This window comes from Typopeltis vanoorti, chromosome 18 (genome assembly GCF_054136105.1).
Source record: "Typopeltis vanoorti isolate ZY-2024b chromosome 18, IOZ_Tvanoo_1.0, whole genome shotgun sequence".
NCBI lineage: Eukaryota > Metazoa > Arthropoda > Arachnida > Uropygi > Thelyphonidae > Typopeltis > Typopeltis vanoorti.
In genome coordinates, this window is record NC_143566.1 from 89,982,920 (window position 1) to 90,007,278 (window position 24,359).

A 24,359-nucleotide genomic window follows, 5' to 3' on the forward strand; every position below is an offset into this window, starting at 1 on the left:
GTGCAGTTAATATGCTACGTAAGATATGAACATGATAACAACGTTCATGATGATATTCTGTTTTGTAGAACTTTGCATCCCGAACAACTGGAGAAGAAATATTTCACACCCCCAATAATTACATAATACACAAAGGGATCCAGTGGGAAAAATGTATAGGCTTCTGTTCGGATGGAGCTCGGCAGGCATAGTGGGGTTGTTTCTATGGTCAAGGAAGTAGCTCCGGATATGAATTGGGTAGATTGTTTCATACATAGAAAAGTGTCAGCCTCCAAAGGAATGCCACCAGAATATAAAACTGTGCTATATAAAGCTAATTAATTTTATTAATGCTCGACCGTTAAATAACAGGTTATTTTCAGTACTTTACGATGGAATGGGCAGTGAATATATACAACTTTTGCTTCATTCTGAAATTTGCTGGCTTTCCAGGGGCAAAGTACTAACAAGGTTATTTCAATTAAGCACGAAGTGTTATTATTTGTAAACGAACTCAATTCTGATTTTGCATCACTCCTTGTTGATGAAGCATGGTTATCAACACTATCCTATCTTTCAGACATTTTTTCGAAATTAAATGAACTTAATTTAGGGAGAATTTCCTTTCAGGAATTTCTGTTATTGATGACTACGACAAAATAAAGGCATTTGAGAAAAAACTGGTTTTATGGATTAATTATGTAAAAGACAGACAATTTGCACCTTTTCCAACATTGGAATCCGTTTTAGTGGAAAATGATATTTTTGTTGATTCTGAGTTTCTGGAAATGGTTTGTGACCACCTCAAAAATATGAAACGGAATTTTGAAACATATTTTCCGAATAACTTTTATAAGAAATTTCTGTGGGTTCGTGATCCACTTCAGGCTTGCAGTCATGAGAACGACCTTTCGTTATTGAAAAAAGAACAGTTGGATCTCGCCTTCAGTGAGAAGTGAATTTCCTGAATTATCTGAAGAAGCATTGAAAATCATCATGCAGTTCTCTATAACCTATCTTTGTGAGAAAGGATTTTCATCGCTCCTTCAAATAAAAACAAAATACAGAAATCATCTTCGTGCGTGTGCCGATCTTCGACTGAATTTGACCAATATTGAGCCAGATATCCAGCAACTTTGCATGGGCCGAGAAGCTCAACCATCTCATTAAAAGTAATATGTTTCCATATGTATTCAAAACATGCTTTTAGATTTATTATGTTATAAATGGCACAGTTTTTCCAAAATGTTGGTAATTCCTACTTAGGTTTTTAAAAAAATTACGAAAAGTCAAAATGACGTATAGGGAAATAAATTAAAAACACTATGTTTATTTTTGAAGTAAAACTTTAATTCCAACATTGTAAAATGTTATTTTTCTTGCTTTTCTGTTTGCAAAATCATCGATGACATTGTCGAAGTCTATTTCATCACTCAGTTGCTGTTTTATAGACAGTAAGGCAAGATTTCTTAAACACCAAAACAGTGTCGCCCACGGCAGATCGCCCCCCTCCCTCCCCTAGCTAAGCCTCTGTAACTTAGTGGTCTGTAGAATTGTTTTCAGTATTTTACTGGTCCTTGGCCTTAGAAAGGTTGAGAAACACTGCATTATAGGATACTAAGGCAATAAATGGGAAGTCATTAGCCTCTGTATACAAGTAGCCTAGTCATGAAGATAACTCTCATGCAAACTTTGTTTGCATATACTTGGATAAAGGATTAAACAAGAATATAATTTCTTGGCACCTTTATTTTCCAAAATAAAGATTTATACAAATTGGAGCAATTTTTTTTTTTTTATTTTCCTAGGAGTAAACAAATGTGCAAACTTTTGTTTACTCCTACTGAATGAGGTGAAGCTTTAAAAAACAAGGGTCATTTCAAATATCTCATCCAATAAAGAAAAACCAAATCTATAATTCTTAATAAACCTATCTGATCTTGTATATTAGTGAGAAAATATTATTTAAATTAAGGGGATATTAAATCCCACAGTATTTCAAAGCAGAATAAGAAACTCAAAGATTGGCTCTGAAATAATGTAGGATTTAATATCCCCTTAATTTAAATAATGTTACATCGCCGAAGTGAAGCCTATTGGCTCTTTTATTTAAGTAAGTGAGAAAATATTTTGTTACTATGCAAGGAAAACTTATCCTAACAGAGATCTCAAGGGCTAGGTCTCCCCCCCCCCCATTCTAAGTCTAAATAGGTTATGGCAGCTGTGGCATATGGATCAGTTACTTAAATTTTTCACATTTGTCAGTTATTACCTTCAATTTTGATCATAACACACAAGTAGTTGCATTCTTGGGAGGTAAGAAAGTGAGAATTTCACTGATTTAATATTCCATAGCAGCCTATGCTTTTGTATTTGGTATTAACAAATAATACTATCTATATGGACCTAAATAGATGAGTGGATCCAGTATAAAATGGTAGATAAGTTTGCTGCCTGGTGACAGACCATAATCTTGATTGCTAAAAGCTTAAAATAGCTTTGAAAAGTTCCATGTTTGGTCTAAGATTTTTTGGATTATCCAACTCTTATCCCCTCCCCACACCCCCAAAATAGAAATATACCATACATTTATAACCTTATGTAGGATTCACATAAAAAAAAAAAAAAATAATAATAATTATATGTTTGTATCAGCCAGGAAATTTTCATATATTTTCTCTTGATTAGTAGATAAAAGACAAATGTGTGAATAAACATTCTAATATTCGAGTATCATAACTTTTGACAATATTAACCAACTAGTACTTTTCCAGGCACGCTGCGGCATTGTTCATTAGAATTTCATATTTAGTTTTATATAAAGATTTATAATCAAACAATGTTTAAAATTTATTCATTTGCCTTCAAAGAGTTAAGCAGAATATGATATAATATGAGCTGTAAGATTTGCAATATATCGATATCAGTTATATATAGCCAGTAAGATGATTTTGCATCAGTTATCATCAAATTTAGCTAAACTGATCATAGACTTATGTAGACTTTTTTTTTTTTTTTAATGAAATAGCTTTGTTAGTTTACATGTGAAAAAGAAATAAAAATTCTAAAAATAAAAGAAGAGCTTGAATATTAAAAACTGACCTTTCTCTCTCTGAGCCCAACTCTGTGCCATGTTGCCATCAACTTGCCTTTCTCTGTGTAAATCAGTCTTATTACCAAGTATGACTATTGGAATCTGTGTGAAAATAATTATAATTTATTTATTTTTTTTTTTTTTTTACTATATTAAACATGTTTTGTTTTTATTTACTTAATAATTTTTAAAGTGAAAAACAGTGGACATGCTAGACTACTGTTACAATTATTACTACAAGTAACTGATACTTTATTTGGCTCTTAACTCAATAGTGAGTGTCTCTTTTGGAAGGAGTTTCAGAACAAACCACACACATATATATATATATATATATAAACAAATTTTTTTTTCTTTTTGCTCTACTAGGCATACTCCTGGAATTCTCTGACTAACTGACTAAGGCAAATTCATATATGCAGTCTACAGGATCTGCTGATACAAAATGATACCCATATCCCATTATCTAGCACAAAAAAAAGGGCATATCAGAATCTTACAAGGACAGGACATACAACATCTTGTGATGAGAAAAGAAACTAAGAACTAGAGCTCCTTAAGACAACCATATCAGAAAATGGTTATGATCACCAAACAAGAAAAAAAAAATGAAAACAATTTCCAAGCCAGAACAACTGGAACTATAAAAGAGCAGAAACTCTACTATACATCCAACACACAAAAGATAAAACAGTCATCTATTTTGAACCATCATGACATAAATATTGCTTTCAGCTCCTTATGCAGAGTTGTCAAATTCTACGATAACATTCTACGATATGGTACACTTTTAGGAAAGATAAAAAATGAATGCAAAGCAAATGTTTAATAAATACTTGTACCTCCATTAGTTACTGCAATTTTTTTTAATCAAAAGAAGTTATAAAGAGTCATTTGAACAGTCTTAGTTTTTTCTTATCGCCATAAATTCTACGATAACAAGAAAAATGACTCTCTAAACTTCGGCAAACAAGCATTCTTCGATTAACATCTGGATCCATATCCATTACTTGCTACTTAAGCGTTTCTAAACTGCAAAATATTCCATCCAGTTCTTTGAATTATTTCCTTTGGAACCTCATCTTCACATTCCATTTGTTTGTTGTCTTCATATGTGCATTGTTCAATTTCAAGAGGATCGTTGTCACTGAAATCTTTTGAATTTGAATCCAATAATTCTTTAACATCTTCTGCATCAACACCATCAAAACCGAGGTCTTCACCAATTGCAATGATTTCTTTGACCATGTTGTTCACAGGATTTTGAAAACAACCTGTCATTAGCACATTCTGGCAGAAGTTTTTTCAAACGGCTTTCATGCAACTAGAAGACACTTGCTCCCACGAGCACGAGTCATGAATGTTCTCAATTGCGTGTTTAACGTTAAATTTTTTCCAAAATTCGTGGAGCATAATTGCATTTTCTCCCGTTGTTGTTTCTACTGCCTTTGAGAATGTCTTTTTAAGAAAATAGGCTTTGAAAGTTGCAATGACGCCCATGTCCATGGGTTATAGCAATGATGTTGTATCTGGTAGGAAAAATAAAACTTTCACATTCTCACACAGATCATTAAGAGAATTTGGATGACCACGAGGCTAGCAGCCTTGTGCCGTGAGCATGATTTTGCATGGTAAATTTAAAGGCGCGTTAATCAAAACTCTTGCCGCGTATATCAAAGGATTGCTGCAATTAATTTCGCCACGATAATCAAATCTGCGTTAAGCAAGGAATACCAGTACAAATATATATTATCTTGTATATTGCTAGTTTGGTTTTTTGACTAATTTCTTTCTCATTCTGTATAATTATACACCTCTGAATCAAAAAATTAGAATAATCAAAGAAATGTGTTGAATGATTTGCAATTCTAATGTCGGACTATTTCTTCCAACCTTCCAACCAAAACACATGAACCGAATTTATAACTAAAGTAATCCATACTGGCATGGAAACATATATTCCCCACACTACTCTGACCTGCCATTCCCTAACTAAACCCTGGTTTTCCAAAAGATGTGCTGAGGCTATTCAAATGAAAAATCAAACATACCACAACTGGCTCAAATCAAGAACTCCATCTTTCTTTAGAGCTTATACCCAAGTTCGAAATAAATGGGGGAAAAAAAAAAAAAAATCAATGCTTCCAAAACAGAGTTTGAAAGAGCAAAAAGCAGGAAATTAGCAGCCTGCCCAAACGGCAGCCAAGCCTTTTGGTCTCTTGCCAAAGCAATCGGTCATAACTTCTGCCCAACCAACATTATTCTCACTCCTATCACACCCAGATGGCTCCATTGCATCAGCACCTACAGAAAAGGCCAATCTCCTGGCTTCACACTTTGCTTCCAATGCATGCGTAATTGACAATGGCAAATGTCCCCCAACCATTCCAGATGTCCAACATTCAATGGCCACTATATCCTTTTGCAAAGAGATCAGTAAAATACTGTCCAAATTAGACACAAAAAAAGTAAAAAAAGTCTCCTGACCCTGATGACATTCCTCCAGTTGTCTTAAAGGTTTGTGCAGCACAAGAACTGACTCCTGTCCTATGTTGCCTATATATACTGTCTTACTCCACTGGTATCTATCTCAAAGCCTGGAAATTGGCCCGTATTCAACCCATTTCCAAGAAGGGTGACAAGTCATTGCCGTCCAACTACTGCCCCATCTCGCTCACCTCAGTCCTGTCTAAAGTAATGGAAAAAAAAAATCATCAATTCCTAACTCCTATACTACCTTGAAGGTACCCATCTAATAACGACAGCCAGTATGGATTCCATTGCTGCCGATCAACAGTAGATTTGTGGACAAATGTCATGAAGAAGCTTGGTGAATCTCAAGCAGTTGTACTTGATATCTCCAAGGCATTTGACCAGGTCTGGCATAAGGGCTTACTAAGCAAGCTGCCATCGTTTGGTCTATCTCAAGATCTCTGTAGCTGGATTGCCAGCTTTCTGTCTGGATGCACATTATGTGTGGGGGTGGATGGTTGCTTATCCTCTCACTATTCAACTAATGTCAGGGTTCCCCAAGGTTCTGTCGTCTCACCAACCCTCTTCCTACTATATATCAATGAACTACTTCAGTTGACCTCCAACCCAATACACAATTTTGCAGGCAACGACAGCACATTGCTCTCCTCCCTTTCTCTTGATAAACCTTACTCCACACAACTCACCTCAACCTACAGAACATCAACGACCACTGCTCTCAATTCTGATCACCAAGCCAGCCTCCAATGGGGTTCAGATAAAGTAGTCAATTTCAATGCCAATAAAACCCAGTACTGTCTTACTTCTCATAAAAAAAGAACCATTTTCTCCCAGTATTATTTCTGACAACACCAAAATTTCCAGACAAGTTGATATTTCTCTTCTCGCCATTGAATCCTCAGCTTCTAAGAAACTAGGATTTCTCTTTCACTCAAGAGATTACTTCACCCCTGAACAGTTGCTAACCTTATACAAACAAATCTGCCCAACCATTGAATACTGCTCTCACATATGGGGTGGGGCCCCCCAAAAGCTTCCTCAAAATGCTTGGCTCAATACAGAGGAGAGCAATGACCCATCTCTTACCAACTCACCCCCCTCCACTTTCACACCGACAATCGGTCTCCGCACTATGTGTATTCTACAAATATTTAAATGGAAAATGTTTATGTTTATCTGAATTAGCATCAATAATTCCCCCACTTAGTACTAAGCTTGTTGAAACACGTGCAGCTGAAGCTCAACATCCCTTCACAGTGTATCTTGAAACCCACAAAACAAGTTTCTTCTCCTCTCCCATCCATGCAACTTCTGTACTATGGAACAGTCTTCCTCCTGATGCATTTCCCAAGAAATATAATATATACAGACCTTTAAATCAAATGTGAACAAGTATTTTCTTTTCCAACTCATACACAGTACTAACGTACTATAGGTTGATCGACCAACCTCTCATTTATTTATTATTTATTTAGCGTATGGCTCACACATTACATTAATCCTTAATATATATGGACATAGTAATAGACATATGTACAATAATAAGACATAATACAGTCATAAAAGAGACACTCAAGAATAGGCTACAACTGAATGTCTAGGTTGATTATCCAGTCAACTGCACTTGATGTAGCATGGATGAAGTCTGACAGGTTTCCACTATATGCATGTTGGACACATTCTGCTGTAATATGATTGTCTGGTGGAATGATCCACAATCGCACCTGGATGAGGCAATCATGACACATTTGTAAAGGTGGTCTGCACATCTGCCAAGGTTGGTGCAGATTAGGTTAAGGCCAGACCAAGTTTTCTGAGGTAGGTCAAAGCCCAAAGGTATCTGTGTTGGGTCCACTAATTCATGGAAGATCCCTGTTGAGGTGTTACACCAGGACTCTTTCCACTTCTCCTTCATGTTGAAACTTGTCTCTGCAAGATTTTTTGCTGTTAAGATTGGAGGGTGCCTTGACTTTAGTCTGTTTATTTCTAGGGGTGGGATGTCTTCATGAATTGGAAGATTTTGGATTTCCATGATTTTGCTGTATTCGTGTAGAAGAAAGCTGGATGTGTGGAGGCAGAATGTTGCTTTAACTGGGAGCCAGAGGTTGGGGTTGATTTTACAGGTCCAGAAATAAGGCACACAGTGGTGTTAAGCTGGGCATCAACCAAATACATATGGATGCTGTTCAACCATACGGGTGAGCAGTATTCAGCTGTAGAGTAAACGAGGCCAATAGCAGTGCAGCAAAGCATTGTTGCTGAGGCACCCCAAGCTGTTCCATATAGTTTTTGCAGTATATTGTTTCTTGTTTTTAGCTTGGATACTGTGTTAATGAGATGTGGTTTAAAAGATAGTGTTCTATCCAGAGTGACGCCCAGATATTTTGGGAATCTGTTGTAGCATAGCCACTTGTGGTTGAAGTAGACCATGAGTTCTTTGTTAGCATGGTTATTGTTCAGGTGGAAGCATGAAAATTCTGTTTTGCTAGGATTTGAGCGTAATCTCCATTCTGAAGTATTCATCTAGGACTGCAAGATCATTTGTTAGTGTATCTTCCATTGTAGTAAAATTGGTGTGTCTGATGGCTAGAGCAATGTCATCAGCATAGCAAAACTTCTTGAAGCTGTATTAGGCAAATCTGCAATGTATAAGTTAAAAAGGAGGGGAGCCAGAACTGACCCTTGTGGTAGTCCATTATCCAGTGTTCTTTGTTTACTTTTGTTCTCGTCCATACACACTTGGAACAGGCAGTTGCTTAGCATGTTATCGATTAGTTTTGCTATTGTTCTGCATGGGACTGCACAGAGCAACCTGCAGACTGCGTCGTGCCTCCAGACTGCATCATAAACCATGGTAAGATCTACAAAAGCTACAGCTGTTGTTCTTGCATTGTTGGTAGCCTGCCTCTACATGTGTGGTGAGTAACAGAACCTGATCACAGCAGCTTCGTTTATGTCTGAATCTGGCCTGTTCCACTGGGACTTGTTCTATTATCTTAGGGGCAATTCTATTAAGGATGAGCCTTAAGAGCTTATAACAGGTGCTAAGCAGGGCGACTGGTCGGTAGTTTTCTGGTTTGTTGTTGGTTTTTCCTGGTTTTAAGATGGGGATCATTTTTGTCCTCTTAAACTCTTTTGGAAGTCTACCAGTCTGGAGGATGCCAGAGAAAAAGCAAGCCAACCACTGTTGAGCTTTTTGGCCTGTCTTCAACAGGAAATCAGGATGAATTCCATCGAAGCCTGGAGCATTGCCTGGTTTCATATCCATGAGAGCAGTGTTAATATCTTCAAGAGTGAAGGGTCATGAATATAGAGGGTCTGATGGTCCATTATTTTTCAAATATGTAAGTTCTGTTTTTATTTGAAGAGTGTGTTGTTTGTCCTTGGTGGTATATCTTGACGTCTTGACAATATGTGATGCATATTGGTTAGGAGAAATAGCTGATTGTTCCCGGGCAGTCAGGGTACCACTAACCTAGTTTTCTTAGAAGGCTCCATGCTTTTCTACTGGAGTGCCGAAAACCAAGTCTTTCTACTGTTTCAGTACATTTCTTCTGTCGGCTAGTATCAAGGCTGTGAATGAGTTCATCTGCAATGTTAGTATAGTCATACTCAAGATATTCTTGATACAGTTTATTACTATCATCGTCCCATCCAGGGATATACTCCTTCCGGAAGCCTCTTGGTATGGTCTTCTTACCTGCAGCTAAGACAGCTCCCACGAATCTCTTGTAATTACTGCTTGTTGGAGGGATCCAACGGACATATTTGTCAAGACAGGCAGCAAGTATATTCCAGTCAGCTTTCTGGAAGTTCCAGCAGGGATGTTGGATGGATCTGACAAGGGGTACCTGCAGACCTACCTCTAATATAATTGGTCTATGTTGGCTTTGGGGAAAGTTGGAGAGAACTCTCCTCGATGTAGGTAGCGGTCATCCATTGTTATCTTGAGTGATGAAGCAGAGGTCGGGGTTGCACTCCCTTTTCCAAGCTGCTGACCTGAAGGAAGATTTATCTTTTGCATCGAAAATTAGATGCATGTTGTGAATTTCTGCCCATTCAGTCAAAGTCTCTCCGCATTCATTGTTGTTGGAAGCATATTTCCATAGCGTGCGGTGGCTGTTAAAGTCACCTATATGCATCCCAGGGTGGCTGTGCACTGGTAGAACTTGTGGAGGCCACAAGAGGGCAGGGGGTTTATACACGTTGGTAATCGTTATGTTCCCTATCATAGTTGTTATCAGATGCACGCCAACAATGCTGGTTGTAATCAGATGGGAATCTTCTAGGGTACTACGTACATAGGTGGCAATGCCATGTGCATGATGGTAAGTTGCTCCAATGATAATGTAACCAGGAATTCGGCCCCTGCAGTGGAGCTGATCCTCATCCCTCAACCATCATGTATGGGCTCAACATAAAAAAAAAAAAATTCGAATTTTATTGCATAGAAAATAATTATTACCAAATATGAATTTAGAATAATTACCAAATATGAATTTAGAATCATCTAAATCTATGTACTTTTGTAGATTATATAACCATGTACACATATAAAAATGCAATCTAAATTATAAGAAAACTGTTATTTGAAAATATTCACAAAATTAAAATAATTTTTAAGGTGGTTCAAAATATTAGAATAATGCGAAAATAAATGCTCAAAAATTATAGTCAAAGGAAACAACACAATAATTAGTACTTTGTTGCATCCCCCTTAGCGCTTATGACCATTCATAAACAGTTGGGCATATTATTTACTAGCGGTTCATAGTCTTTTTTTTTCATCAAACCATGTCCATATGGTCCGCAAACTTGTTTCTAGTTTGCGGACCATATTATCTCTTGGGACAACTTCTTCATAATTCCAGACAAATTCTCAATGGGGTTTAAATCGGGTTAGTTTGCTGGCAGCCAAGGAATTACATTGATTTGTCCTTCTTTGAGCCATCTAGTAGTGATCTTGGAAGTGTGACAAGAAGCTGAAAAAGGAAATCACCATTGCATAAATCTTCCAATGTTGGTAACATTACATTGGTACAATTTGGAAATGACTCTTTCATACACAATACACAGCCTACTTGGACCCTCTGTGGTTGCACAATGCCCATACCATTACACACTAACTGCCAGTCATGTGCTGTTGCACGGGGTTCTCGTAACTATGCACAAGACGTACGGGGACATTTGGGGTCCAATAAACTTAACCCAAAGTGCAGGGGTATTGAGAATATAAGGCTTGGAATTTTGTTGAGAAGGGCTTCCTGTTTTCATCTTGCATGATCTATCCACAAGAAGTCGAGAAGGAGAGGTGTCGATTAGTTCCGGAGGGGAGAGATGGGAGTCCATCCACAAAGGGAGTTTCCAGTCCGAAGCCAAGGATAAACCGGAGGTTACAGTCTAAGGGGAAATCTTGCCGCTCTGTTTGAGTACGTGCCTGCCCACCGACCTACGCAGTTCCTCGCCGGTCAGTTCCAGACAACAGAAGAAACCTATCCAGTATCCCGATGGCTGATGCGATCCCTCGATAGTGCCCTGTGACTTCCATCAAGGAAAAGAAGAAAACATGGAATGGAGAAGAAACCCCTGAAGCCCCGGAAAAGAAAAGAAAAAGAAACAAGGAGGGAAGGCGTATGCAAGACAGTCAGAGACCCACGTGAGTCTGTATGTTAATTATTTTATGTTTGTGATTTAAGAGAATTCCCCTCAAGGAACTGCTGAACTATTTAATATAGAAAAATAGTGATTTAAGGTATGAAACACTCGTAGATTTGTGTAAAAATTATTGAGTTTAACGTGAGCATAGTTAATTTCCCTAAGAAAAATTGGGCTAATTTAAGATTTCCTTTGATTAATGTGTGTTAGTTTTCACATTATCACATCATAGAGCTGTTCTAATCAAAGGGAATGAAATATGTCAATGTGATTATCAGTCAATTAACTAAGTCTTTAAGATGAGAATCTAAGAGTCATATAATGTGTGTAGTGCATGCATGGTTGATGACTAATTACGATTGTTAATGCGTACCTAGAAATTTCTTGTTCTGTGTGAATAATATTTAGTATTTGTGATATAGAATGCATTATCTGAGATTTAATTAGAGAAAAAAAATAAGAGAGTTCACTAAGTATTACATTTGAGTAATTATTCAAGATTAATGAATTTCTTGTATGAATGAAGATTTGACTTCATGTTTTGTATAGTAACTATTAGATCAGTAATTAAATTTTGTTTATATATTAGTACATAATGGTTTGGTCTCATTTTTTTGTCTTTTGCAATGCACTGATTCAAAAAAATAAAGTGGGAGCCCAAAGGTTATTAGAGTCCTTTTTGAGATAAATAGAGAGTTATAGGGCCAGGACTGCAAAGCAAATTGACAACTTGGGGATGATAAAGAGATTTTGTTGTGAAAAATTTAATAACCTACTGGAAGTACTATATTTCTTGCACTATATCGTGGCATGGATGGTGCAGTCATAAATCTAAATAAATATTTCCATTGCTCTCGGGTAGGAGTATAGAATACAGAAGGTAGGAATCTAGAGTATAAAAAGGGGAACGAAAAAAATTAAGTGACGATATATTACACTATAACAAGCCAAAAGGCTGTTATAGTGTAATATATCATCATATATATATATATATATATATATATATATATATAATATAGTAATATATATAATATATGTACTACCCAAGTGATTACTTACACTTGGGCTCGCTGATAGTTTTTTCGGCATGAAACTCTAGGATTTCGATCCGAGTTTCGTTCCCGGCTGTACAATAATACGGGATTTACCATCTCCCTTAAACTTGATATATTACACTGTCGCAGCATCACCAGGATATATATTAAGAAAAGGAAACAAAAAATTTTACAATGGTGCAACATCGACAGGACAAAAGAAAGAGAAAAGTGTTAATAATAGAGAAGCAAGAAACAACGGAGATAAGATGAAATAAAATAAGCCCCCCCACCCCATTTACAATGTACACTTAAACTTATGGTAAGAATTCCAGTTAGCATTCTTCATATAATTTTGGAAGCATGCAATAGAAGATTTCAGATTTTCTTTGCTTTATAAGAGATTCAAAATATGTAGCAGTGTGTTTTCCTTTTTGCAATAGGAACAGTAATGAATTTAATAGAAGTTTATATAACCTTCAGATGCTGGTTGGCTGAGTGGACAGCATCACTGTTCTCCAACTAAGAAGTCATGGTTTCAAACTCCACTAAAGATATGGATGTTTGTAATTGTCTTTAGTGGGCAATGAATTTCATCACTTGGTGTGCAATTACCAAGCCACTTACTGGAGACCTGAAATGACTTCAAAAAGTACCATGTTTATTCACTAGTTCCAGGTTCCCGCATTACGTAAAAAAATAAATAAAAAATAAGAACCCACCCTGGGAACTAATATACTTCATGTTTACAATCTGTCATTGGTGTGGATTACAAAAAAATGATAATTTGTTATTGTCTTATATAAAAAAGAGTGAATGAGTGTTAGGGTACGTGCATGCGTGTGTGTGCGTGCGTGCATACACACACTCAAAAATTTATTAATCAGAGTTTATTAGTACACTCGGGTCTCTTTTTATGTGGATCTTTTTTATGCGGAACCCTATTATCGGAAAGCAGAATCCATTCTGATAATAGGGTAATCCAGCGTTTCCAAAACTTTTCCTGACGGAACACTTCACAAATCCTGAAATTTTCATGGAACACCTTGGTTATTTTGCAATATATTAATTAATAATTAATTGTTAATTTAGCTGATTTATTTTTAATTAATAATAGACCATTAATTAATTATTAATTAAACACAAACATTAAATTAATTTGTGCTGATTATCATTGACATATCCCATTCTGATCACCAAAAATTTATATTATTACAAGTACTTACGAGTGAATGCAGACTTTTTCTCCTGTGTGCTGATAGTTCACCATCAAATTCCTGACATGTACCCTCAAGGGGTACAGGATATGATAGTACTACATGAAAAATTTACATCATTACTAACTTCCTATCTACAATTTTCCTCCAAATCAGTCTGCCACTTGTCAAGACTTGCCAACATTATCAGATCTTATATTTCTATCATCTAAGGCACTTTGTACCGTATCAATCCACCTATATCTTGGTCTTCCTCTGGGTCGTTTTCCTGCCAACCTGGCCGAGAACACTTGTTTTGCTAATCTTTCCTCGCCTATTCTGTTTAAGTGACCATACCACCTGAGATTAGCTCTGCTAATGCCAAGTTCTTTCCTAATATCCTCGTTTTTAATATGAAGTTGCTATTGATGCCATCTATTCATGCTTCTAATCTTTCTCAGGCCTATCATATCTGCAGTCTCTAGTCTTTGGTCAAGTGTTTTATTTCTGACCCAGCTCTCAGATCCATAAGTTAAAACTGGTTTGAACACTGTCTTGTATACTGCTAATTTAGTGTTCCGACTAATTTCTCTCTGATAGTTTCCCCTCCCTTTGTACATCCTGGAGATCGCTTTGTAGGCTAGAGGTGGATGAATCACTATCTGTTGCATCACAAATACCTTCATTAAGAGATTTCTTAATTAAAAGAAACACATATTAACCACAGTGAAAATTATTTAATTGTAAATATTTCATCCTAAGTATCTTAGGACATCATCAGTACAGTAGTTTAAAACAATAATAGGAATAACATACAGTTAGGGCACATGATTACAATAGAATCTCATGAAATGTGCGCAACATGTTATAGAAGTAAAAAATAAATAAAAATAAATAAATAAAAAAATTATTTAACACAATTTTGTATGACAATTTCCCATACTTTAGGAATAGTAAGAACGTCGTTGTGGTTTAAGTTTGGTCTGTGTAGTAGGACTTCAGAACTTTCTTTGTATAAATGTTCATGTTTATATAAAGATCTATGAGTTTAGATTTTTTCCTATTGGATCCTATGGTTTGGATTTTCAATTCCGTGTTGAGAGAGGCCAGATTTCTGCAGTTTAAAAAGACGAATGTGGTCTTGATGTTCCGAGATGCGTTTCTGAACAGACCTACCTGTCTGCCCAAAGTAAGACAATTTGCATGAGCATGGAATCTCATAAATGCCAGGCAACATCAAAGGTGAGAGTTTGTCCTTAGGAGAAGGTAACAAGTTGTAAATTTGATTGATAGGTTTGTAAGTAGTGACAAAATTGTATTTCTTCATAATTTTAGAAAGACGTTCGGAGATGCCTTTGACGTAAGGTATGGGAATCCTACGGACTTCTTCCAGTCTGGTTTGATGTGTGGGAAAGTGACTGATGATTTTTTGAGTTGTTTTAGGATTATATCCATTTAGGATGGCTGTATTTTTGATGACTTCTAATTCCTGGTTTAAAGATTCTTCAGAGGAACAGAATTTGTGTGCTCTGGTAACTAGTGATTTAATAATGCCAGATTTCTGAGATGGATGATGAGCAGAAGAATTGTGAATGTAGCAACCTGAGAATGTAGGCTTGCAAAAGACAGAAGTAGCGATGGAACAGTCTTCTTTTCTTTGGATGTGTAAATCCAAAAAGGAGATACCCTATGGAGATTCTTTTTCTAACGTAAAGTTGATGTGATGATGAAGAAGGATAATTTTATCTAGAAACATTTGCAATTCATGTTCAGGATGATCCCAGACTGCAAATATGTCGTCGACATATCTTAACCAAATTTTTGGTTTTGGTTCAAAAGTGAATATTCTTTCCTCAAGGTGTTCTAGAAACAAGTTTGCTAGGTTTGGTGATAAAGGAGATCCCATTGCTGTTCCTTCTTCTTGCTTGTAAATTTGACCTTTCAAGGTGAAGTAACCTGATGCAATAACAAACTTGAACAATTCAACTATATCAGACGGAAATTTCTGAGTTAGTAATTCTATTGTTTCTTTATGGGGAACGTTTGTGAAGAGGGAGACAATGTCGAAGCTGATTAACAAGTCAGTTTTTGATAGCTGAATGTCTTTAATTTTTGTGTGAAACAGTAGAATTTTTGATTGAAGAGACTGAGTGGTCTATGTGAGGGCAGAGAAGGATAGATAAGAATCTTGATAACTTGTAAGTTGGACTGCTGATACAGTCTACGACAGGTCTAAGTGGAACATTAGTTTTGTGTAGTTTAGGTAAGCCATAAATTCTAGGAGGTCTTGCATGGTATGTCTTAAGTTTTTTGATTGTTTCTTCATCTAAGGAGGAAGTTTCATTAAGTAGCTTATTTAATTTTCTGAGTTGACGTTTTGTAGGATCATAATCCAATTTGGCATAAGTATTACGATCTCGAAGAAGTAAATTCATTTTTCGGTCATACGAGTTTGTATCAAGAACCACAGTGGTATTTCCTTTATCAGCTCTGGTAATAATTATGTTTTTTTACGTTTTAAGGAAATAATAGCTTTCAATTCTGACAGTGGGATATTTAATTCTGAAGGTTTGGCAGTCCAACTTACAACTCACGAGTTTTTTCGTCCCCAGAAGTTTTAACAGTAACACTTTTTGTGTCCTTGGAATCTACAGTTTTGTTTGAGGGCACATCAAAAGTCAGCGGAACCTTGTCCATGTTTCCTATTTGCGCAAGTTCAAAATTTTCTTGTTTCCTTGCATTAATGACGAATCGATGAAATTCAATTTGTAGACACTGAAAGTCCCTCTTTTCTGTGGTCTAAAATTCAAGTATTCGGTTCTGTCTCAAGTTCTGGCCATTTTGCAGTTCCACTTCATAGATTATGTTTATTGTGAGTTGCTTTTTTTTAGATCCTCTTCCTGATTCCGTCAAGTTCTTATCATTTTCTCAGTTGGGGGTAGCCCGAAATGCCTCTCTGCAGTCCTGTTTCCATGTTCTTTATATGCTTTATATGCTTGTATGCAATATTGTAGCAATGCCAACGTTTTTCAGCCATAATTTGCCAAGAAATTTAGAGAAAATTTAACGCCAGAAATTTATCACCGTTCACAACAACCGCAACAACAATTGGAAAGTTTAAACGAACAGGAACACAGCTATGATCATCTATAACAGCGCATGGGCATCCACTAAACTCTACGTAACCGGAATGCTCTCACACACCGCAAGGAAGCAAGAAAGAAATCGCATAACTCAGAACAGAGAAAATTTCCAGAAATGAAAGTAATAAAAAACTGAATATCGGCGTATAAGACGCACCCTGTTTTTCAGACCTATTTTCAAAGAAAAAAAGTGCATCTTATACGCTGGCAAATACAGTATTTATTTATTTTTAATGTGATTCCTATCCACAAAGGTAATAAAATCCTTGGCACATTAATACCACTGGTTGACCAAGGACTTTATTTCTTTATTTTATAATCTGGAAAAATCTGATTTACAGATCAGAAATGAACTTTTTCAAGCTATTTCAAGTAGATAATAATAAAGGCAATTATCTCAAACCAAGTGATGAAATTCATCTCCCACCTAAAAATATCCACATCTATGACCATGATAGGATTCAAATCTGCAGCCAGTTGGTATGCCGTCAACTCAGTCAAATGTAGTAAATATTATAGTTTTTGCTGTTTCAGAGCTAGAATCTCTACGGTTTAGATCTTTTTTAGTGTTTTCATTATAAAGTGTAATACACAAACAGCTGTTTGTGTGTGTGTATTACCCATACAAATTTTCAATCTATATAAAAATCAGACACAGAAGATTCTTTTGTTAATGAATGAGTGGTAGTAAGGTTCTTATTACCACCTCCAAACTCATCTTCCCAATTCAATTTTTTATTTCTACTGGCAGCTGAATTGTAAAATTAAGTATGCACACTGTATAAGTATAAATCAACTATATTACCAACATTTCTGATTAAAAAGCTTAAAAAGAGATACATACTTCTTTCTTTTCTTTACTTTTATCATAATCTTTCTTTAACTGGTCCAACACTGCAAAAGAATCTTTGCTATTGATAGCATACACCAAAACCATTCCCTAGAAATATAAAGGAGAAAAAATATCACACTCTCCCTTATCATTCAAATGTCATCTAATTTTTAGTCATTTATGTTCCTTAAATTAATTTCTGGATATACAAAAACTACTGAAATTATTTTCAACATTTATAGATATATTTATCTGCAATGAAGCAAAGTCAGATTATAGAATGTTCAAAAACTAAACTTACATCTGCATATGGTAAGTAATTTTTTAAGAAGTCGCTAGGCTGTCCTGGAACCTGTTAAATAAAAACGAAGCTCATTTTCTTTGTTGATCACACTAATAAATCAAGAATACTTAAACAATGAGAACCAAATTTAATAATGCTGTGCTTTAAAGAAATACTTCCATGTTAAGTACATGCTCTTAAGACATATAACCCCTCTTTTTTCAAAAAAACATCTAAGAAAAGTCAGGGAGTTTTCTGACACTGACCATGATTTATTTCGAACCATAATGAAAAATGCCTTCCTTCCTTGATTGCCACAAGAGGCTGAAGATAGTGCAAAAAATATAAGGTTTTTTTTTAGCAACAAGTCATTCTTTAAACATTTTTTAAAATTAAAACTTCTTTAAAAATTAAACCATTAATTTTTAATGGTTCAATGTTTGTGTTATTGTACACTGTATTGCATATCATGGCACCAATGCACAAAACAATGGCAGGTGATTTTAACGTGTGTGATTTATGTTTGCCGTAGCATGTGAAAAATGTGTGGCTTTTGTAGAACAAAAAATTTTTGGAGGGAGAATGAAACCGAGGAACATGCTTGTTGGAAGTGTTTCATGAACAAATGTCATAAGTGTGAAGAGAGTGAGAAGAGTGACAGTGGTGAGCTGAAAGACGAAATGCATGATAATGTGATTGGCATAGTTAGTGTTGCAAGTGGTATGAGTGACTGTACAAATGATGTAGTGGAAAATTAAAAGAATGACCAGATAGTAATGGAAAAGATAGTGCACTTATGGAGTTCTTCACAGAACAAAATGTGAGATTGAGGTTGGAGAAACACCTGGAAGAATGAAATGGCACAGAAATGAAATAAAGGGGAGAGAAAGCAGAGCATGAAAGAGCGAAAATAAAGATCGGATTTTGTATGGTGATTCAGTGATTCATTCATTGGAGACCACAAATATGAAGGTTCAGAACTTTCATATATATGGCAGAACCATATTAAAAATGAAGATATTAATATGAATTGGAAATTCTTAGTATTTAGGAATATGTAAATGAGAGCTAGCATGGGAAATATGAGATCAGCAAAACAGATATTTCAAGTAAAAATAAAAGTAAAAAGATTGAAAGGAAGACCAAGGTCTAAATGTACTGATGCAGATGGGCTCACCTTATAAGACAAATGCTAAAGCTAAACCATACTGAAGGATATTGAACAAGACACATAACAATATGGAAGGTAATTACTGAAAGAAAGTAGTAATCAAACCTTAGATGAGATGTATAATTATGGTATCATGAACATTCCATTGATGGTACATACCAAAATAGTTGTAGAAAGTTTTACCACTGGATTATACAGTATATCATAAATGACAAGAAGTTATATTCTTGTTGTAATCCTTTACTCAAGCATATGATTATGATTCAAGACTTCCATGGAGTCACGAGACTTATCGTGGAAGGCCCACCCTAGAAAATGCTGCAAAGTCTATCATACTACACCTTGAACTAATTAACCATTCATGCTCTCACCACAATCAGGCAATAAATACCATGGTTCAACCGCCCTCAATACAAAGAAGCCGCTTCTTATCCTCTTGCTCATGATTTCTTTGTGCAACTTCCAGAGATGGTTGCTTGTCCTTGCTCCTTCCACCAATGTCAACCCTGTAACTACCTCTCAACAGTTTAAATGTCTCAATCATATCACCTCTCCTTCTATTTACCAAACTTTGCAATCCACATTCCCTCAGTCTATTTTATCTCGAATCCTGGGAACGAAAATTGAGCATAATAGTCCAGATGTGGTCTAATTAGGACTTTATACAATGGAATGACAACTCTCATCTCTGCTGGTCAGTGTCCTTCTCAGAGTATTCTCTGAGTTACCTTCACCACCTTTGCAATATGTTCCCTGAATTTCAAGTTTCTATCAATCATCACCCCAAAACCGCTGACTTCCTCCATACAGTTACTCCAATAGAGGATGCAGTCTCCCATTGATATATCCCAAACTTCAAGATTTTACATTTAGCTGAATTAAACTGATAACCCCATTAATTTGCCCATCTGTCCATTTTATTCAAATCCTCTTGAAGATCTACCACATCTGCACTATTACTAATAACCCTTCCCAACTTCACATCATCTGCAAACAACTAAACATCCTCCCTCTGCAATCCATTGATTGACAATGTAATTGATAAAAAGGTTAAACAATACAGGTTGCAGTACTAAGCTCTGTAGACCCCACACTTGTAACTTTTCATTTCTTTGATGCAGCCCCCTCAATAATGATACCTCAACTCACTGATACCTATCAGACAGCCAATGCAGTTCACTAACCTGATCCAAACTCATGTGCTATAACTTAAATATCAGTTTATCATGTGACATCCTATCAAATTCCTTTGTAAAATACAAAAAAAATGGCAGATATGCCTTTTCCTCATCATCAAATATAATAAAATGACTCTTGTCATTTTATTATAAAAGGCAATTGGATTAATAAAACAAGTACCCCTTAACAAATCCATGCTAATCCTCACACATAACATTACCCTCATCTGCTCAATGTTTTAAATGATCCTTCACTTTTCCTCCAATATCTTACTAACTGTTGATGAAATACAAACTGGTCTATAGTTTGACACTTCTATTCTACTACCAGACCTTTATACAATGGTACAATCTTACCCTCCTTCAACTCCTTGGGCACCTTTCCTGTGTCCAGACTTACTGAAAAGACAGGGCAACGGAGCTGTCAGTTCTTTAGTGCATTCTCTCAAAACCTGTGGCAAAATCCCATCCAGTCCCATTACTTTACTGACTTCTAGAGTACTGAGTATTTCAAACACACTCTCTTCTACTGCTTATAAACCTCAAACTTGGCCCATTCCTCTGGCATTAAAATCTTCTCTGGGATGAAATACTTGAAATAAAGTGCTCACTGCACAATTCCACTATGTCCTTTGTTCTCAGTCACTCTACTCCCTATTTTACCAACAATGTTCTTCTTCTGCAATCATTCCTCTCCTCCTGCTGCTGTCCACATAACCAAAGAATTTCTTGGGATTTTCTTTAGATCTCAGGGCTAATCTCTTCTCATATTCCGGTTTTGCCTTCCTAACCATTAGCAGCGTTGCTATAGCTTTTGCTGCCCGGGGCAGTCCCTGAGTTTTCCGCCCCTCTCAATACACACCAAAAATACTACAGAAAGTCAAAATGACGTATAGGGTAAGGTTCAAAGTGCCGCCAGGGGTGCCCCCCCAGCTATGTCACTGCTTACCATATTAGTTACTCTCCTAGCATGTCTTATATTTATCATATTCCTTTACTACTACATGCAGTTTCCTCTTCCCATATTATACTACTGTAGTTAAAATCTCCCATAACAATTATTCCTTTTGCACTTGCCAAGGTCAACTGCCTAAACATCTCCTGCTCTTCACCCTCTATACTCCCTGGCTTATAGCAACACCTCACTGAATAACCTATCCTTCCCAACTCCACCTCACACCATATGCTCTTAAAACCATTAGTGCCATTGCTATTCAAATCCTACACTCTGAGAGGATGCAATTCATCACTTATCATAAGCAGTAGAGTACTGCTTATGATAAGTGATGTTTGCCCTTCCTATCCTGCCAAAAAATGCTATACCCTGCTATCTCTATTCCTGTCATTATATCAGGGGCGAATTCTCCATGCTTGCTATGCTTGCTGCACAAGCTCATTACTTGAGAAAGAAGTAATATTTATTTATTAATAAATGCATGCATTTATAAGCATTCCATTTAGGCTTTTATTTTTGTAGAACAGAAGACGTCTAAAGCTTGCGCAGCAATAATTGAGCTTTCCGTTGTATTGAAAACCGATGCATGCTCGTCTAGTCAAAGCTACCTTGGCTTGCTCGGTTGTCGGAGCTTCCAGGTCCTCACTGCAGCACTGTGATTTCATGCATGCGCATAGCCATTTCCGCTCCCTTTGCATAGTCTTAAACACAGGTCATATGCAGTCAAAGTAGTTCTAGCCAGTAAGTATCAGCCAGCCTTAACAAGTGTGCATGTTGCTTGGGAAAATTAAGTTACAAAAACTTTTTATGACAATGTTATTGACCAGTTCATAAAGAAGAACCGTAGGGTAGAATTTGTATTCAAGTAGCAAAATTGAAAACGACAGAATATCATTTGTAAAATAAATGTTGTATTTGTATGATTAAATTACATAAATTTCTAAATATATAGTTTTAAATGGTCAGTAATTCATTATTCCGCTAATCAGACTTCAATCACACCTCTCAGTCCCTGAATGATAACAAGAGCAAGCATGAATTTCAAGACCAGCATTCACCCCTGCAATATAATATCTTCTGTCACCCATATTTCAGCGATCCCAATAACCTTTGGACAGGGCTGATGCTATCAGTACCACTAATTCATCTCTTTTATTCCAGATACTCCTGTCATTTGTATAAAAAATCATCAAGGCACTATCACTGTTTCTATACCTATCATTATCCCCTGCATCTACTGTATTCAACATTACGCAATGCATTCCCTCTTCTCCCAAGTGACTATTCAAACAAGAAGCTCCTCCTGCTAATTCTAGTTTCCCTGCATTGACATACTGACTTGTTCAGAGAAAAACATTCCCTCCAGATGCTTACGTCCTCCAGGCAGACACTCCTCTGGCATTCTATCTTTCATACCACAGATCACTGAGTCACCATACATCACACCTCTCGCTACTCTGTTTCTTCCTTGCTCACCTGCATTCCTTACTTTCTCTCACCTCTGATACTTCCTTTCCTTGCTCACCACTTACATGTCATTCTGTTATCTCTGGTTCCAACACTGTCTCGCCTTTCTCTCATTCCCTCCCTTTCACTGGTTCTTCTATTCTCTACATTTTTATCATTTGCATAACCTACTCTTTCTCACTCCTAATCTGATATGCTTCGCATTTGTTGTTCTCAATCTCCTAATCGCTTCTTTCATCCTTCTCAATTCATTCCCGATACATTCCACTTCTTTCAGTGTAGCCATCTTTTTTTGCAAGCTACCTACTCTCACTCAACATTCATCCTCCTAATCAACACCATCTTCCAAATCCACTACACTTCTTACTTTTATATTCTCATTCACATGCTGCTCATTTTCCTCTCTTTCGATCAGGCTACTCGTCTCTCTTGGTCGCTGTTCACCTGTTTCCAATGCAATGCTGCTGAGGTCCATTATGCTAATTTCTAAATCACAAATTTCTTTCCATTTCCTATATTTTATGGAGACATGCACTCCCTTGTCTCTCACCTGCTACATTTCTTAGTGCTGGCATGAGTACATGCTGCAAGCACTGCATACCACAAAACCCAGTAGCATTGTGTGTAAAACATAGTCCTTTAATGGTGTGAAAAGCCATTGACAAACTGAATTGCTGCTGCTGCCATTATCAACAATGCACAAAGAATACTAACAAATTCTACTAAAACATTACGTTTAAGTACAAATTCCCCAAGTGCAAACTACCCACAGACTATATGTTCTATCTAGCTTAGATTCCCTGTAAATTTAAAGTAAAACTAATAAATTATAATGAAAACTTATCTTTTTTTTTTTTTGCTGCAACCTTGTAACACATCACTATAACCTTACCCTCTTGTCTACTAAACTTCATGCACAAACTTTGGTTTGCATATTGGGTTAATGGTGGTAAATCTCGGATAAATGATTAAAACAAGAATATAATTTCTTGTCATTTATAATATACATACCAGGAAATAATGATTTATTTAATTATTAAGGAGATATTTCATACTGATCACCAAGGGAAATTCATAAGCAGAAAATGTTTCTTATTTTGGCCAAAGAGGCAGAACAGCAAACATCTTGGAGCACTGAGACTACATCTGATTACATCACTATGGCTATACAAATACACTAGTATTCTGTTAGTGATCTAATTCTGGTGTTTAAGCTTATACATTGATTGCTGCTCATTTTGTTGTTTCAGGAAATGATAATGCAGAAAAATTAATAACTTTTTTTTTATGTGCTTCCCACTCGGGAAAGGTTATAAAGCCTATAGTATATTAGTACTGTGAATGGGTTAAGGATTTTTTTTTTTTTTCTATTTTTGATTATTATAAATTATATATATATATATATATTGTATTTTTAATTATTTTTTAGATAGTCTGTTCTGGAAACCCTGTTCTAGAGACCAAACATGGAACTTTTTCAAGCCACTTCGGATCTCCAATAAGCAGGCTGGTGGACCATACTATTGTATGGAACCATACAGTAGTATGGTTATGTGCCTGCAAGCACTACATTAGTGAGACCAAGAAAAACAAAGGGATGCCCGCATTCCTAATTAGTGACACTTATGAAGCTTGATTATGCTCACTTATGGTTCTTGGCCACTGGGCTGATTGTCTGTGGATGAGGGTTTCTAGATGAAAGGCAGCTTGATGTAGTCTTATTTGTTGTGATTGGGGTAATCTGTGAGGCTGAAGCACATTCGGAAAAAGTCTCTCGTATTTATACTTGCTTTGGTAGAATAATGACTGTAGCTACAACTTTTCTTATTTTGGTCAAAGAGGCAGAACAGCAAACATCTTGGAGCATTGAGACTACATC

General features: G+C 36.3%; 1 protein-coding gene across 2 annotated transcripts in view; it reads right to left on the reverse strand.

Annotated features, from left to right (window-relative positions):
• The window catches only part of kappaB-Ras (NFKB inhibitor interacting Ras like 1), a 63,785-nt gene that overhangs the window by 13,731 nt on the left and 25,695 nt on the right, over positions 1-24,359 (reverse strand). For both annotated transcript variants that reach the window (XM_090408738.1, XM_090408739.1), the window contains exons 4-6: positions 17,728-17,778; positions 17,439-17,534; positions 3,082-3,175 (exon numbers count right to left, since the gene is read on the reverse strand). In XM_090408738.1, the coding sequence (XP_090264864.1) occupies positions 3,082-3,175; positions 17,439-17,534; positions 17,728-17,778 (241 nt within the window). The remainder of the gene's footprint in view (positions 1-3,081; positions 3,176-17,438; positions 17,535-17,727; positions 17,779-24,359) is intronic.